The sequence below is a fragment of the Benincasa hispida genome, chromosome 11, assembly GCF_027475165.1.
Source record: "Benincasa hispida cultivar pf3 chromosome 11, pf3_genome.v1.1, whole genome shotgun sequence".
NCBI classification, from domain to species: domain Eukaryota; kingdom Viridiplantae; phylum Streptophyta; class Magnoliopsida; order Cucurbitales; family Cucurbitaceae; genus Benincasa; species Benincasa hispida.
In genome coordinates, this window is record NC_143488.1 from 23,525,706 (window position 1) to 23,538,333 (window position 12,628).

Sequence of the window (12,628 nt, forward strand, 5' to 3'; positions counted from 1 at the left end):
TGTAGACGACAGTTGATCAGCTAAATAATCATATAGACGATTGAACACGGAGCTAAATGATTGAGTACACGATGCGATAAGAACTACACGATCGTGTAAACGATACTTTAGTAAATTCTAAATGATCGTAGAGTTAGAAAGAAAAGACACGGGAGTTTAAGTGGTTTGGCCAATGGACATCCACTGTGCATGTTGAAGAACAAGTTGTTGAGGAAGAAACTGAAGAAGAAAGTTGAACCACCATTTTTGTTTCTAGTTTATTCTGTGTACAAAGAATGAGGAAGTTGAACCACCATTTTCTACTTAAGCTATTTACAAGAGTTTAAGTAGTCCTTTGGAGCATTTTTGCAAGAGTTTGGATGTTGATATTGGCAATTTGCTTATCTCAAACTATTTTTTGGTTTGACATAAATATATTTAAACTACAATCAGTGTTTATCAATGTTTAAATATATATAATATACTTTTGAAGTCTATCAATTCCATAGTTTACTAATAGACATTGATACTCAGTGTCTATCAACTCTCAACTCAATTACTATGATGCTATAATGTTTCTAGTTTTGATGCCAAAAAATGAATCAATCATGCATAATCCTAATATTGCAACAACTTTTACATAAAAAATGAAATCAATATATAAATTTTAATAACCAAAACAGATATACTATATCAGATGGTAAAGAAGAAACATTGACTTTCAAATTGACCATTAGACAAGTTCAGTATCAATATCCATGATCAGTTCATCAAGTATCTTCATTTTTAGAATAGCAATGATATACACTAATTGAAAAATATCAGTGGATATCAACACAATAGTATATCAGTGTGTATAAATGAGACACTAATAGAAATCTATCAGTATCTATCACTATATATCAGTGTTTGTATAAATGGGTATGTCACATGTTTCAATCTAGAAAAGAATATAAACAAAGAAATTCAAGAATTTTATTCATATAAATATAGTGTTCCATTCACTTATAAACTCAATAATAGAACCAACCAAGGGCAAAAATAACTTTCATAAGTTCTAATATCAATCTATTTGACAATACAAGGGAAAAAATGAACTATAATGGTTACATCATTGACTAATTAGGCGAAGTTTGCAAGTCCTAGAATTGTGACCTTTAGAATGACAACGACTACATCTTAATGAACTACTTTTAGCTTCACTTTTAGATGGAATCCTTTGTTTTTTAGGTCCTCCTGCTGAACGTTTAAAAATAGGAGGTAATGCTCTAATATCATCATCTAAAACCCTCCAATTTGAATGGACTCCAATAGGTCGAACACAACCCAGATATGTCCATGACAACGTGCTTGAGTAATAATAATTAGACACATAGGAATAAATATCCATGTTAAGCAGCTCAAGAATAACAAGCGCATGAGAACATGAAATTTCTTCAAAATCCCATACTCGACAGCTACAAGATCCCAAATTAAGCTTTACTAGGAATTGTTTATCACCATCCATTACTGAGTATTGAACGTTGTCAATAGGATGAACCTAATAAATAAAAATGGGAAAAGAAATCAACACATTACAAACATACCAAACATACCAAATATACAAATAAATAAAAAGTTGTAGAAATCTATCAATGTTAGGGTGATAGAATTCTATAATGGTCTATCAGTGATAGACAATGATAGACTTCTATCATAGTCTATTAGTTATAGACAGTGATACAAATCTATCACTACCTATCACACTGAATACCATTCTCCTATCAATTTTATAAAGAACACTTACCATGAAACTTCTTGATTGTTCATGTTGGCTGCATAATATATTCTCTGCCCAAGGAGTCAAAATTGTTGTCATTGAAAAACTAGCTTTCCTTCGATCATGAAACCAGTTTTTCAGTAAACCTCTAATTGCGTCGAGTAAACTTGCAACCGGTAAGTTCCTATTCTCTTTCAAAACAGAATTTACACACTCTGAAGGGTTTGTTGTCATCATTTCATACCTTATTCTTTGAGAATATGTACGTGACCACTTCTCAAATCTACATTAATAAGATAACTTCAAATATTTGGAGAAATTGACTCCATAGATCTCATATTAAACTCGAAGTCATCAACAATATAAGATTTAGAACAACTAAAGTAAAACTGGTCAATAAAAGGATCCTTGAACAACTTCTTCAAATTTCGCAGAACGTGTTGAATGCACACATAGTATTCAACATTGTTAAACACACTTAAGACACTATTTGGAATGCTCAAATGTCGATCAAAGACAATGACTAAATGTTCTCTATCCTCTAAACTAGTTTATATATGTTCAAAAAACCATTCCCATGATACATCATTCTCAAAATCTACAATAGAAAACGCAAGGGGGAAAATATTATCATTACCATTTAGTGTGGAAGCTGATAATAGAGTATCACAAAACTTAGACTTCAAAAACGTACCGTCAACGGATATGATAGGTTTACAGTACCTCCATCCCTCAATAGATGCACCAATTTCCATGAAACATAATTTAACATGTCCATTTTTATCAATCTTTAAAGCAGTGTACATTCCTGAAAAAATAAATGAAAACAATTATATTAGTCACAATGGTAACAAATCAATCATTGTCTATCATTGGTAGATAGACAGTGATAGATGGCTATCACAGTCAATGAGTGATAGACAATGATGCACAACTATCATTGATAGACAGTGATAGATGACTATCACAGTCCATCTACAATCCACAGTGATATAAAATTTATAAGAAGAATACTTCATTTGAAATAATACTTGGATTCATTTCTTTCAGCCTTTCAAAAAACTGTGGAATCAAGCTGTATGATTCAGCTGCATCACAATTTAATGATCTTAATATATGTTCTTTTGCCCTCCAAGCTTTTTCATAACTAATATTAACACCAAGCTTAGTACGAGCCTTATGAACAATATCTCTAGGAAGGGAGTGATCAGTAGAGATAAACCTAAAATCCTCTTTCAAGTAGTCCCCAATTACAGATGAAGAAGTTTCCCTATGACAGTTTTGATTGTATTCATCGAACAATTATGGTCGAAAATATACTTTCTAAGTATCCACAACTCACTTTTCTTGTACCGAGATGCTCGAACATATCATTGACAGCCTTCTTGCAAACATTTCAACTCAAGCGACTTTGAATTTGGCCGTGTAGTCCTGAATTGAAAATTCTTATTCACTGCTATTACATAAAAACACTTACACAATATTTCTTTACTTCCAAATACATCTTTTTCCTTCAAATAACCATTAAAACCAATATTTCGTATAACTTGATCATTTGAAGAACTAGAAGAAGAACCTAAACGTAGCAATCTATCACCACCTCCACCACTAATACCATTGCAAGATCCTTCTACAGAATGATGACTAACATAAGCTACTAAAGAATGCCTGATGCGTTGTTTTATGAGGTGAAGTTATGGAATGAGATGCGGTGATGGAAATGCGTTGAGCAACAAGTATTCTCAGTGGAATCCAAGTATAAATTCCACTGAGTTTCTTGGTAAGTCCAGGGTTGAACTTAGGGACTTGGGAAAATGGTATGCGGTGGTAATTTTCAAGAAGACTTTGTGGTAACCAAAAATTCAAATAGTTGTTTTGGGTTGTTGTTTGCGGAATAAAATAAACAAATGTGGCGGAGTTACAAAAAGAGTTGATAATACGAAAGATGCGATGAATGTGCGGTGAACGGGTTGAGAAGGGGTTCGGCTAACACTTCCTAGGATGCGTTCATGTTATGCGATCATGCAACACACATACAATAGCAAATCATCTCTCGACGTAGATGCTACGGCTTCTAATACTAGAACGCATGCGATATATGTGATGAGTCTATAGGACCTACACATAAGCCTCTATTCTTATTTATGCGATGACAAAATGACACACACATATAAGGCGACCACATAATATCATACCTATCTCTAGGGTGCATGCAATGCAGGTTGGCAAACAGAGCTTATCTCTAAGTCCCTATCTTTTACTTATGCAGATCTAATCTTGCTCTCTTGAGTCTAGATTCTAATCTAGCTCTCTCGAGTCTTTAGGTTCTTTCTTTAGACTCTCTCTCGAGTAGCTCTAAAGGGGTGCTGGGCACAACATAAAACAAGATAATCGCATGCAATGAAGATCCTAGGTCATGTTAGCTTAGTTCTTCTCAACCCATTCGATAAATTTAGCTACTCATGCGTGCTTTCAAGAGAGTGAACAGATGTAGATAAAGAAATTCCATTGTATAGACATAGAGTTGAAATACAAAATAACAATGCAAGATGAGAATAAAGAGCCTGGTAGCAATCTCTTGCTTCCCAAGGCTTTTACACTGTCTTTTCTACTCTGTTCAAAAGATAGTCTCGCTCTCGCGAGAGTCGGCCCGCTCTCTACTTTTCCATGCCTCCGGGTTCTCTCTCGATTTACCCTGAGCGATCTTCCGGCATCTCTTCCCTTCTCTTGCTCCACCTTAAAATAAAAGAAAAACTAAGAACAAGGCTATTCTATCTAAGGAAAATTCTCTAAGTGTTCAAACTCCTTTTCTGAAAGTTGCCTTCGGTATTTATAGAGCTTCGGGTGAAAAGGCGTCTTCTCTCTTATGATTGCACTGATGGGATGACTTTAATTCTCTGTCTGATGCACCAAATATTTGTCACCGAAAAGCTGAGTGTACTTGTTATCGTTAGCAGCTTGTCAACTTAATTCGGACTCGACCATCATCAGCTTTTTGTACCATTGTGATTAATTATGCTTTTCACTCAGATACGCCCACCAAGTTGCGCCGGCTCTTGATGCTTGGTTTTATGAAGTGGAAATGTGAGTGCTATGCTTGATGAAATTGCATTGTGCACTCAAGTTTCCCCAGCGGAATCCAAGTGTAAATTCCTCTGAGTTTCTTAGTAAGTCTAGGGTCGAACACAATGACTTGTGAAAACAGATTGCGTTGGTAATTTTTATGAAAGCCTTACGGTAACCAAATAAATAAATTGTTGGTGTATTGTTGATTGTGTTAATGAAGAAAATAAACAAAATGCGACAGATTTGAGGAAAGGCAGTTGTGTGATAAATGCAATGAGTATGCGATGAACGGGTTAAGAAGATCTTTAGCTAGCGTTACTTGGGAATGCGTCAGACTATACGATCATGCTACCACCATGCACAGCAAGTCATTTTCCAATGCAAATGTGATGCTCCTAAGTCTAGGACACATGTGTTGAATGCAAAAGTGTCCATAGAGCTTATCCCTAAGTCTCTACTCTTGTCCTATGCGATGATGCCAAATGCATGAAAGCAAGGTGACCGCATACAATCATATCCTATCTCTAGGATGCATGTGATGCGTTGATAACAAATAGTGTTCATTCCTAAGCTCCTATCTCTTAATTATGCATTCTAATCTAACTCTCCCGAGCCTAGATTCTAACCTGACCTTTCCAAGTCTAGATCCTGTCCTTAGACTACCCTCTCGAGTATCTCTAATGGACGAATGAAGCATACATAATACAAGATAATCGCATAGCATGAAGATTCCCTAGTTGTGCTAGCTAAATGCTTCTCAACCCATTCAACTAATTTAGCTACTCATGCGTAAATAACAGAGAGTGAACAGATATAGAGAAATAGATTCCATTTCAGTAAATGAGTGGAGTACAAAATGACAATGGAAGTTAAAGGAAGAGAGCCTGGTAGCAATTCCTTGCTGACCGAGGTTTTTACACTATAATCTCTATTCGGTTCTAAAGATGTTTCCGCTTCTGCAGCTGTCGGTCCTCTCTCTGTCCTTGAAGCTTCCGACGCTCTCCCAAGCTTACCAGAACGATCTATCGGCACAACCTTCTCCCTCACGTCCGCCTTAAAATAAAATAAAAGTATGAACACAGACGTGCGTATGAACTTCGAACTTAAAGAATGGTGAACCCCTTCTCTGAAGGCTGCTTCTGGTATTTATAGACATCCAAGGTGAACGGCGGCTTCTCTCTTATGATTGTATAGATAGAACGGCTTTAATTCCTGACTGATGCGCCGAATATTTGTCACCGAAAAGCTGAATGTACTTTGTGATCATTATCGGCTGTCAACTTAATTCGGATTCGACTGTCATCAGCTTTCTGTCCTATCGCGATTAATTAGCCTTTCACCCAGATGCGCCCACCATGTTACACTGACCAAGTTGCGGCGATCCTTCTCGGGCAAATATTTGCGAGCACAAGCATCACAAAGCCTTGCGGTGAAGTTGCGCTCGACCAATGATTTCCTATGATTGCAATTCTTGCATTGCGTCAATGCATATTTTGCACAAAAATACAAAAATCAACTGTTCTAATACGATGATCGCATGCGATCGCAATATTATGAAATTGATTCTTAATGGACGCAAATTAACATATTTTATCAATGCAATCCAACATTGTTTAAGAACTTAGCACTATGATAACGTGCATTTCTGTCCGTGATCACACCCCTAAATTTAAACAATGTTTGTCCTCAAGCATAAACTAAAGATTCCTTTATCAAGTCAACCGCAAAGTTCTTTTCCTAGATTTCTCAAGGATACTTCGTTCAAATCCTATATGCCAAAATTTTCTTAAGTCTTATTCAAGTCTCTTCTTAAAATACTTCTAAGACCTAGGGACTGCAAGCTTACCTTTCAAAAGAACTTTACTAAATTTCGGAACATCACATGATTTATTTCAAAAAGGAAATTTTTCTACTGGAGGGTCAAATGATTTTATCCTTGCATAAAAATTTTCTTCATTGATATTTTTTCTAACCTTGCGCTGATCCAAGTGCCTTGCCTTCGTTTTGGCTTGCCCCCATGGGTGTCATGCGGGCATCCAACTACGAGCAATGCACTATTTATCAGACTAAACTTATACCTATTTGGCAGTGGAGTTGCGGTCATTTATTTATGCGTTGATCCTGGTGACTTACTTTCGTTTTGGCTTGCCCCCACGTGTGTCATGCGGACATCCAACTACAGGTGTGCCTTTCACAACTTAACTCTTATCAACATGGGTTTTCCATTGCATTGACAGTGGAGTTGTTATTCTCAAATTTTTTTTTTTTTCAGAAAATAGCAAGGTCGAAAATAAATACCTCACCCCCAAATTTAAATGTAGCAATGTCCTCATTTCCACAAGATTGAAATGAGTTAAACGATGTTCTTATAATGCGTTGTAAAGAGAGTTTGAAAGGAAGCTAGCAAACCCCTATCTTCTAGAAATATTTCATGAGGTGATTATCTTAAGACTAAGTTGACTCTGGTATATACAAAAAGAAATAGAAGCATGTTTTTCATCATTGAAATCATAGTTCGCAAAGAAACAACATGCGGTAACCTACTAAAGTTATCTATGTCAAATGATTGCGGTAATCAAAGAGGATGCGGGGATAAGACTTTTATAACTAAAATGCAATGTGATAGCGCAAAATTTGAAATAAAGATAAGGAAGAATACATCCCCAAATTTGCGTTATCGCCCGCATTGTGTATTGACGCATCCATCTTTGCGGCGATCTCTCTTCTTTGGATTGTGGTGATAGAGTGAGATAATTTACTGCTTCAAGTAACTTCTCCACAATCCTATGCCTTAATCGTTGTAAACAAACAAAGAGAGGGTCAAATGATTTAAAACAAAACAACAAGTTTTTTTTTTAAAAAAGGTAAAAATGAGTAAGTTTCAGATAGCTAAATAATAGTAAAAGTGATGAAGGAATAAGAGTTCAAGAATCAAGTAAGGGGTAGTCCGGGTTTCTCAGTTTCATGGAGGCTTTTTCTGGATGGAAATCACCTCCGCAATATGCCTTAACTCGCTGTCCATTAACCTTAAATGTGTGGCTTCCATCCTCAGTGATCAACTCTACCGCACCATGTGGGAATATTTCTTTAATAATGAAGGGTCCGGACCAGCGTGATTTTAATTTTCCCGGGAAGAGCCGCAGATGTGAGTTGAAGAGTAAGACCTTTTGGCCGACTTGGAGGTTCTTACCGCATATGCGTTTGTCATGCCAGCACTTAGTGTGCTCTTTATAAATCTTCGCATTCTCATATGCGTTGATCCTCCATTCTTCTAGCTCGACCAATTGCATTTTTCGCGCTTTTCCTGCTCTCTTCGAATCAAAATTTAGCTTCTTTACCGCCCACAGTGCCTTATATTCTAACTCCAAAGGCAAATGACACGCTTTTCCAAATACCAACGCATATGGGGACATACCTATTGGTGTTTTAAATGCAGTCTGGTATGCCCACAATGCATCATCAAGCTTTGTTGCCCAATCTGTTCATGAAGGCCTTACTACCTTCTCAAGTATCAACTTAATTTCTCGATTGGACACTTCCACCTAACCATTCGTTTGCGGATGGTATGCGGTGGCCACTTTGTGGAGAATGTTGTATTTCCGTAGCAGTTCCTTGATATTGCGGTTGACCACTTTGTGGAGAATGTTGCATTGGCGTAGTAGCTCCTTGATATTGTGGTTGACAAAGTGGGATCCTGCATCACTTATGATGGCATGGGGAGTGCCAAAACGAGTGAAAATATATTTCTTCAGGAACTGGGAGACTACCGCCGCATCACTTGCAGCGCATGCTATTGCCTCTACCCACTTGGAGACATAATCGATGGCTAATAAAATATAATGTTTACCATTCGAAGTGGGGAATGGTCCCATGAAATCAATCCCCCATACGTCAAATAATTCAAGCTCCAAGATAGTGTTCATTGGCATTGCATGCTTCCATGAAATGTTACCTATGCGTTGGCACCAATCACACTTCATTGCATAGTCAGCCGCATCCTTGAATAATGTAGGCCAAAAGAATCCACTCTGCAAAACTTTGGTTGCGGTGCGCTGCCCTCCAAAGTGCCCACCATATGGGGAGTCGTGGCACTGCGATAATATGCGTTGTTGAGCAACATTTGGTATGCATAATCGAAAGATCTGGTCTGCACCTCTTTTATACAGATTTGGCTCATCCCAATAATAGTGTCTACATTCATGCTTGAGCTTCTTTTGTTGGTGGTAGGTGTAATCTTTAGGAAATTGCTTGCAAACCAAATAATTGACTATGTTCGCATACTAGGGAAATTCTTCTATATGGAACAGCTGCTCATCTAGGAATACGGAACTCACCTCAGACTCGTTGCGATCAACCTCAGAATTTTCCAGTCTAGACAAGTGATCCGCAACTTGATTCTCTATCCCCTTCCGGTCAATTATTTCTATATCAAATTCTTGAAGGAGGAGAACTCATCTGATCAACATCGGCTTTTCGTCCTTCTTTGTCATTAAGTATTTGATTGCCGAGTGATCAGTGTGGATGAGTACCTTTGTTCCCAACAGATATGCCCGAAATTTTTCCAATGCAAAAATTACAGCCAAGAGTTCTTTCTCTGTGGTGGTATAATTTGTCTGAGCAGGGTTTAATGTTTTACTCGCATATGTGATGAGATGCAAGATTGTTTTTCTCTTTTGCGCTAAAGCTGCTCCCATCACATACCCGCTTGCGTCGCACATGATTTCAAAAGGAAGTGTCTAATCTGGCGCAATCAATACGGGTGTCGTAATCAGCACATCTTTCAAAACTCTGAATGCGTTGAGGCAATTGTTGTCAAACTCAAATTTTCTATCAGCCTCTAACAACACACTCCATGGTTGTGCTAAAAAAGTCTTTGACAAATCGTCTGTAGAATCCAACGTGCCCCAAGAAGATTCGTACAGCCTTCATGCTAGTTAGAGGTAGAAGTTTTTCAATTGCTTCGATCTTTGCTTTGTCCACCTACAACTCATCCCAGGAGACCTTATGTCCCAACACTATGCCCTCCTTTACCATGAAATGACATTTTTCCGAGTTGAGCACCAGATTCGTCTCTTCGCATCTTTTCAGTATCTTCTCCAAATTGGCTAGACAGACTTCATAAGTATTCTCATAAACAGAGAAGTCATCCACAAATATTTCCACTGAGTCCTCAAGATAATCTGAAAAGATGGCCATCATGCACCTTTGGAATGTGTGTGGCGCATTACAGAGGCCAAACAGCATACGGCGAAAAGAAAATGTCCCATATGGGCAGGTGAATGTGGTCTTGTCTTGATCTTCCGGAGCTATCATAATTTGGTTGTATCTGGCATAACCATCCAGGAAGCAGTAAAAATCATTTCCAGCTAGACGGTCTAGCATCTGGTCGATGAATGGTAGAGGGAAATGATCTTTCTTTGTGGCCACATTCAGCTTGCAGTAGTCCATGCATATGCGCCATCCAGTGATGGTCCGCTGCGATATTAATTCGTTGTGTTCATTCGGGACTACCATCATGCCGCCCTTCTTCGGCACACACTGCATGGGGCTGACCCACGTGCTATATGCTATAGGATATATAATGCTCGCATCTAGCCATTTGATAATCTCCTTCTTGACGACCTCCTTCATCGCAGGGTTAAATCTGCATTGATGTTCAATTGTTGCTTTGTGGTCATCTTCAAGACGAATGCAGTGCATGCAGTACGCAGGGCTAATTCCTCTAATGTCAGCGAGCGTCCAGCCAATTGCTCGCACATGCTTCCTTAGAATGCTCATCAACACATTCTTCTGGTCTTCGTTGAGTGCAAAAGAAATGATAACTGGCAGCTTTTCATTCTGCCCCAAAAATGCGTACTTTAAATGGGTTGGTGGCTCCACTAAGGAAGGTTGCGTTGTTTTTCATTGATCTGTTTCTGTGGCTCTACTTCTTTCTTTGCGATCATCTATTCTTCCTTGTTTGTTATTATTATGATCGTATTACAGGCAACAACGGATGCGTTGGCATCCTCTTCTTCATTTTCTTCATCAAACTTTTCTTCTTCAATCGAATTCTGGTCATCATCAGAGTCATGCAGGTCTTCTTCATCCGAAAACTTCATGGCACGAAAACTTTTCTTCTTCATGTTAAACTTGAGATTCTGTCTGTTGATACTCAAAGTGGTTTCCCCTTTATGCACATCAATTTGAGCACGATCCGTTGATAGAAAAGGTCACCCCAGAATGATGGGCACATCTTTGTAGGCCTCGTAATCTAAAATGATGAAGTCAGCTGGCAGGATAAATTTGTCAATGGTTATCAGCACATCCTTCACCTTTCCCTCTGGATGCATCAGAGATCTGTCGGCCAGTTGGAGAGTCACTGTTGTGGGCACAAGTTGCCTTACATTCAATTGTCTAAAGATTGACAGAGGCATCAAATTTATGCTGGCTCCCAGGTCACACAGGGCTTTCCCGATGTACAGTCCTCCTATGGAGCAAGGAATGGTAAAGCTCCCAGGATCGCTCATCTTTGGTGGAATTATTGATTTGGAACTTTGCGTTAACGCCACCGTGGAAAATTTTTCAGCTCCTCTCTTCTTAGTTACCATATCCTTCAGAGACTTGGCGTGGGCAGGCATTTCCTCAATCACTTCACTGAAAGGATTATTAACATGTAATTGCTTTAACATAGATAAGAAGCATTGGTACTGTACCTCTTCGTTCTTTTTCTTCCTTAGTCTCTGCGAGAAAGGGGGTAACTGAACTTTCACGATTCCCGTTTCAGTTGGCTTTGAGGTCGACGCAACCTCCGGTTCTACTGCTTATTTTTCTCTTTCTTCTTCTTATGTCACCGCAATCTTAGAATCAGTCGCAATGGAAGTCGTTCGACTAAGCTTCTTCTTTTCTCCCTCCACAATCTTCCAACTGCACAATGTTACAATCTAACATTGCTTCTTACCTGATCCCCTCGGGTTGCCTGGAAGTTCAGTTGAACTTGGCAGAGCCCCTTGTGATCTACTCTTCAGCTCACTCGCAATTTGGCCCATCTGTAATTCAAGATTACGGATGGATGTAGCCTGACTTTGAAGCACAATTTCGTTTTTCTCTATGTATTGCTTCAATAAGCTCTCCAAAGAGGAGGATTGCGGTGGTTGTTGTGAGCTACTTGCTTGATTGCTCGGTTGACCATTGTTGCGAGAGAAAAATCCTGGTGGCCCTACTTTCTACGCCACAGGTTGGAAATTTTGTTGTCGATTCTTCCAAGCAAAATTGTGGTGGTTTCTCCACCGGGGTTTGTAGGTATTCGAAAAGGGATTATTTTTTACAAAGTATACAGATTGTGGAGTTTGCGGGCAATCTTCCATCGCATGCCCATCACCGCAAGTCGCACACCTTGTGGTGTTTTGACTGATTGCGTTGATTTTCCCAGTTTGCGTTGTTGGGCTGCTGATCGCAATTCCTTGGATTAAATTCATCATTGCGGTCATCTGGTTTTGTAGTGAAGCAATAGCACCATTATTTGCATCAGTGTCTTTGAGTCTCAATCTCTGGTCACTCTCTCTCCAATCTTCATGGTTCTTAGAGATGCGATCCAAGATATTCTTCGCTTTGTCATATGTTTTATCAAGTAGACCACCAGTGGTTGCCGTATTAGCAGCGGTCTATGAAGCGGGATTCAAACCATGATAAAAAAATCTCCATTTAAAGGTAGTCTGGTAACCCATTATGTGGACAGTCCTGGACCAACCTCTTAAACCTTGCCCAGGCATTGCTGAGCGATTCGTCCATGTCTTGTTCAAAATTTATGATAAGTTTCCTTCATCTGGTGGTCTTGGTAGGTGG

The 12,628-nt window shown here is 38.7% G+C and overlaps 1 protein-coding gene across 1 annotated transcript; it reads right to left on the bottom strand.

Annotated features, from left to right (window-relative positions):
* Positions 1-1,090: 1,090 nt before the first annotated feature.
* LOC120090597 (uncharacterized) lies at positions 1,091-11,832 on the bottom strand. The gene is made up of 5 exons (XM_090306930.1): positions 11,745-11,832; positions 2,309-2,546; positions 2,129-2,224; positions 1,766-2,021; positions 1,091-1,519 (listed from the first exon to the last, which is right to left on the bottom strand). Exons 1-5 carry the CDS (start codon positions 11,830-11,832, stop codon positions 1,091-1,093), a joined length of 1,107 nt encoding a protein of 368 aa, XP_090163056.1.
* Between the last annotated feature and the right edge of the window lie 796 nt (positions 11,833-12,628).

Coding starts and splice junctions, on each gene's coding strand:
- LOC120090597 (XM_090306930.1), bottom strand. CDS start 11,832: ATGGGCCAAATTGCGAGTGAGCTGAAGAGTAGATCACAAGGGGCTCTG. Junction 2,225..2,308: donor AATGATGTATCATGGGAATG/GTTTTTTGAACA, acceptor CATTCCAAATAG/TGTCTTAAGTGTGTTTAACA. Junction 2,022..2,128: donor AAGGATCCTTTTATTGACCA/GTTTTACTTTAG, acceptor TTATTAATGTAG/ATTTGAGAAGTGGTCACGTA.